This window comes from Austrofundulus limnaeus, unplaced genomic scaffold, assembly GCF_001266775.1.
Source record: "Austrofundulus limnaeus strain Quisiro unplaced genomic scaffold, Austrofundulus_limnaeus-1.0 Scaffold625, whole genome shotgun sequence".
Lineage (NCBI taxonomy): Eukaryota > Metazoa > Chordata > Actinopteri > Cyprinodontiformes > Rivulidae > Austrofundulus > Austrofundulus limnaeus.
The window spans coordinates 34,665-40,373 of NW_013953027.1; the positions used below are offsets into that span (position 1 = coordinate 34,665).

Here is a 5,709-nt window from a genome sequence, read left to right on the forward strand (position 1 = left end):
GTGTGTGTGTGTGTGTGTGTGTGTGTGTGTGTGTGTGTGTGTGTGTGAAGCATTATTCTCATGTTTCCAACCAGATGAATGTTTTCCTCTGTATTTTCAGGTAGTCCTGACCAGGAATGGCCGGCAGCTGGGTGTTAGAGCCGGCGTCCTCCTCCTCGCTGTCCCTGATGACCGTTTATTTCCACTCGACTCCAGAAGAAGAAAAGCTGCACGTGTGAGCTGCAGACTGAGAGAGGAGGCGTTACGAGCCCAGGCGAGTGCTGGAGCACGTTAGACGGAATCATGACGGAGCCATGGGAAACAAACGACAGGAGAGGCTCTTCAGCTGGAATAACAGGCACCCCGACTCAAACGCATCAAAGCAAAACGGCTGCTTTGTTTCCTGCGAGCGTTAATTAAAGCAGCAGAATGGCTTGGCTTTTTTTTTTGTTTTTGTCAGAAGTTGTTTTTTTTTTATTCAGAAAGCTTTTTGTCTCGTTTTTCTTCTTCTCAGTTCCCCAGATAATTTCCTGTTTCTTCTCTTCTCACTGATGAAAATCAAACTGTTTTGCAGTCTTTCCACATATTAAAGCACATTTTGTTTTTCATGGCTCTCTTATCAMCACATTGTATCGTTCTTCATTAAAACAAATAGAAAATCAATTTTCTTTTCTTACAAGAGAATAAAACCTGCTTCTATGTTCACAGTTTTTACTGTTGATTTTGTTGTATTTTATTATTTCTTGGTATTATTGGTATTATTTAAAATTCTGTTTCAGTTCAGCTTATTCACAGAAGACAGCTGCTAAAATCAAAAAGCTGCGTTGCAGAAAACCTCATTAAATATTGTTTAATATTAGAAGGAACATTTATGGGTTTGATGTACGTGTGTAGGGGTGTGTGTGTGTGTGTGTGTGTGTTTGTGTACATGTGTGTCAATAACCTACAGCCCAATAATTTCCACACTGTGGAAATGCAGACAGATGAGCAGAATTTCTTAAATTTAGATTGTTTTTGTTTTTTAAACATTTAATGTTTGTCCACTGCAGGCTCCTGTAGCTTCCTGTGACTGGTGGAGAATGAGAGGGACCTTCAATCAGCTTCAGACACCCAGAAAATATTTACCACTCAGATCAACATTTACAGCCAAACAACCTCCACCAAGAAGTTTTCAGTAAGTTTCATCAGAACGACTGACGTAGCAGGAAGAAAACACGGCAACAAACAGAAAYAAACAACAATAAACGTTAGCTTATCCCCTCAGCTAACTCATCCTCACAAACTTAAACAGGTTAAAGCAACCTGTGCAAAAACAGACACTTCACTAGAAAAATAAATAAACTAAACGGATTAAAGAACAAGACTTTGTCTTCATCCAGCTGAAAGGTTTTAATAAAACTTCCGGTGAGGGTAAAAAAGTAAACGTCAGCAAAACAACTCAGCTTTCTCCTCGTCATCATCAGTGCATCAAATATCACTTCTAAGAATTTCCTGCAGTTTTATTATTTTCTGCATGAAACATGAAAAAATAGTGTCTTTTAGGACAGGGTTTTCTCAAACTTTTTGGGTCTGGGGACCCCCTCAGAAACCCCATGCTATTTTAAAATAATGTACTAATAATTTAAACCTCTAAATGCCATGGGAATATTATATTTTGTTTGGTTTAGTATGTTTGTTTTACTAAAGCATTGTTCCCCATATGCATTTTTTAAATTAAAAATACAAAGTAACAATTTATTGCATTTTTTTAGGACCCCCAAGATACAGCTTGTAGACCCCTGGGGGTCCTGGGCCCCCAGTTTGAGAACCTCTGTTTTAGGAAGTTTAAATATCCAACAGCTCATTTATGAAATGCAGACATGTTTCTTTCCTCTCCCATGAAACAAACACTACAATGTGTTTAATAGAGAAATGACTGACAGMCAAACTAAACATTCAGTGTTCTGTTGTAGTGGAACTGTTTGTCCTGTATCTTTGTTAAAGTTGTTAAGATTAAAGAAATTGMGGATATTTTACTATTTAAATGTTGAAATGTTAATAATCCATTTTAAATTGTTTCACTTATTAGATGCAAAAAATAAAATGTTTACATCATGAAAGGTGGTATTCAGAAAAATCCAAATGAAAATAAATGAATTTGGGAAACAAAAGAAAGGWTTGAGGAGCCTGACCTGTAGGACCCGCTTGGTCAGGCCGGTCTTCTGGGCCAGCTGCTTCAGGTCCTTGGCATCAGGGTTGTGGTTGATGGCAAAGTAGGACTTCATGGTCCGCAGCTGGTGGTGCTTGAAGGAGGTCCGCATGCGTTTGGTCTTCTGGCTGGAGCTGTACTGGGAGTCCCGGTCCATGGACTCGCCGTCGTTCTCGTTGCAGCTCAGAGCTGCGGGGAACAGCAGGAGGGAGAGTCAGAACTAGAATCAGCGTCCGTTTTTCTCTAAAGGATGACTTTAAGTCCACACAAGTCCCACTCAGGATTCACTCTTTCAGTCTGACTTTAATGAAATATTTACTCARAAATCTTCTGTTCTTTTAATCTGAAGGTTTAATCCTATTTATAGTTTGACTCCTAATTGAATTGGAATATAATGTCATTTCGTTAAATTACCCATTTTACTTAAGTACGTTTAGATTTAGTTTATGGAAACAAACAATACTTTTTATTTTATTTGGACCTCCGTTTATTTTTCCTCTCTTATTTASTGTCTGGATTTTACTCATGTTTAAATCAGCCCTGCCTCTGGTGTTTCCTCATCTCCTGTTCCTTCATATAATCAGGGTTGTTTATTCATTTTACAGCTGTTTAAAATCATCCTGTTTGTGCTTTTTTTTTACTTTGTTTATATCTGCTGTAATGCACCTTGTGTTACACATGAAATGTGGTTTATAAAATAAGTTAAATTTGGTTTAAATGCAAAAAAAGCTTCAAGTTAACCAAAGCATTGATTTGATTCTGCTTTTTAAATCRATTTTATGTTCCTTTAAAGAAAAACTCTTTAATCTGATCAGGCAGTTTGAAAGAGCCATGTGAGGTCCTGACTGTGGATTTACCAAAGCTGAAGATAACCAGGGCAGCTGCAGCGCAGTGCAAACACTGAAAACTAACAACTATAAGAGGAGAAAKATCTCTTTACAGGTTTGTCACATTTTCACTCCGATTGTTCTTTTCTCAGCGGTGCTCCTCTGGAGGGGCGTCGCCACAGCAGGAGCCATGTTTTAGGCCTGATAACCCTTCCTGACACAACCTGGGCTCGAACCATCAGGATTACACGACCACGCTGACCACCGAGCTACAGCGGCCACACTCTTATTTTGATTTGAGTTCAGAAATTGAAACCAAAGTGTYTCTGAGAGCCAGCAGCTGTTCCTTCCAGCTGCAGCTCAGCCTCCTCTCCTCAGCACATGTCTGTCTGTGTCTGTCTTTCTATCCTGGGAAGAGGTGTAACTGTGGCTTTGGCAAGCGCACACACACTCATACACACAGACACACACACACACATCAACAACAACAACGACACACATATATTCCGCCCAGCCTGCAAATTTCTTGGCAATATTCAAGGTGTTGCTGCATGCATAACAGTTCAATATCCGAACGCTGCAAAATGATGAATATAAAGTGAGTGAAAAGCATCAGAATAACACTTCACTTAATTAGCCCATACACACCAGGCAGAACAAATGTTGTTTTCTGGCCAAAGCATATGCTGCAGCATTTTAACAAAACAAAAACAAGATTTTTTTTTCTTTAAAAAAGCAGCTTGTCAGTGCTTGTGCTACCAGCAGCAGAAAGTGCAGAGGTAATGTGAGCTGAAGCTGCTGATGTAGCTGCTGCTGCTGGAGGGTCAGCTCATTGTTGGGCAATGCAACACTGCTGCTGTTTCAGACTGGAAACAGAAGAGGGCGCACTGCCTCTTCGCTCCAGCATTCATCACCTTCATTTGTTTTCATGAGCAGAGKACAGAGGCTGGAACAGTCTGAGCTGATGCTTTCTTTACGTGGAAACTAAAAGCGAAGCCATCGTGAACACGAGGATGCTTCGGCTGCAGGAGACACATCACACTGCTGTGATSTGTGCACCTGTTGCTGCTGGTTGATCCTAACCTGCTGATCTCATGAGGCAGAAAGTCTGAGGGGAGCCAATCACAATGAACCAAATGTCTGATGTTCCAGCCGGACACAACTTTGATGTTGCAGTAAGCACGTGGTTTTACATGGACAGGCYGAAGTATAAAGTCAGAGCATAAAGAGTGAGACTGAAGCCAGAGCTGCTGCTGTTCCAAACTTCCAGAGCTCCCTGCTCCCTCTTCCAGTGACTAACTCATCAAATCACCAAAACCTGGCTGGTGTACACCCACTCTGGCCCTGTCCCAATGCAAAGGGCCTCCTGCTGGGTGTGTGTGTGTGTGTGTGTGAAAGAGAGAGAGAGAGAAGAAGAAGGAGGTGTGGGTGGGGGCTGGTTGGGGTCTGTAGACGGGTATGAAGCCTGACAAGTGGAAAAGGGCGAAAGCAAAAACCGGAACATTAAAAAAAAAGAAAAGAAAAAAACTTTTCATTCCTCAAAAGAAGACATGAAGGGGGAAAAAAAGCCAAAGCCAAACATCCACAGAGCTTAAATACATCTTTTTATCCTTTAAAGAGTTTAACTTTCAGTAAAATAATAAATTTAAAGCTGCCAGAACAGTCCAACCCAAATATCCTGGATTTCATTTGTTTATTATGTGATGTTTATTCTCCTCAGGTTAAATCAGGCTGACAGGTTTTACAGTTTTCTCATTTTAAAGCTCCKGGGCTTTGTCTTTTTTATTTAAATGCGAATAAAATGAAATCGGTTTTCTTTTGATAAGATAATGAAAACGTGTCTTTTAAATAAATTAAATTTCCGTTAAAAGTGACACCAGGGTAGAGCTTCAGGGTGAAGGTCTCATCAAAAACAAGGCAGCAGTCAAAGGGTTAAAACGCAACTTTTGGAAACTTTTAGCAAAAGTTTTTCCTGTTTGARTAAATTAGTTTTCATTAATTTGATTCATCAGCTCATTTCTTCATTTTACAGCTGTGACTTTGATCAGATGAGTTTGATGTAAAATAAGATTTTTAGGTGAACTAAATAAACTCCCTCCTCTGCCCGCACGCTCTGCGCTCGTTYGGACTTCTTACCCGCGTTGTAGGCAGCCAGCTCGGCCCCGGGCCCCGGGCTCTTCCTCTTCCTGGGCCGGCCCTTCTGCACCGTCCCCACGCCGTTGAAGTAGGATAGTCCGAGCGCGTTGGCCGGACCCAGGCCTTTGTGCGGGACCACGTCCGCGTGGTGGTTAAAGTGTGTCTGATAGTCTCCCTGCAGGAGAGTCTCAAAGTGCAGGCGGCAGTACACCAGGCTGTCCTTCATGCCGAAGTGGTCCCCGGTGGTCAGCATCTTGCTGCACGTGGTGCACGTGAAGCAGTTCAGGTGGTAGACCAGGTCCCGGGCCCGCATCACCATCTCCGAGGCCGAGATCCCCAGGTGGCACCGGGCGCACCTCTGCACCGAAAATCTTCTGCGGACAACACGGAGGGGGTGACAGTTACTGCACAGCAGTGGGAGGGGGGCACTTGTACACAACAGCCTCTGCGGAGTTCAAACCCTGCGTTAAAAACTACAAATAAATCAATTTGTGAAACTTTTTTTTTTAATTTAACTGCACATTACTTCTGCAAATATTGATCTGAACACCAGGCTTCCATGTGAGGAGGGGGCGGGTG

At 41.9% G+C, this 5,709-nt stretch overlaps 1 protein-coding gene across 1 annotated transcript in view; it reads right to left on the reverse strand.

Moving 5' to 3' along the window:
- The window catches only part of lhx2b (LIM homeobox 2b), a gene marked incomplete in the record, with an annotated part of 12,696 nt that overhangs the window by 3,729 nt on the left and 3,258 nt on the right, over positions 1-5,709 (reverse strand). The window contains 2 exon segments of the mRNA XM_014027228.1: positions 2,151-2,356; positions 5,131-5,504. Of these exon segments, the coding sequence (XP_013882682.1) occupies positions 2,151-2,356; positions 5,131-5,504 (580 nt within the window).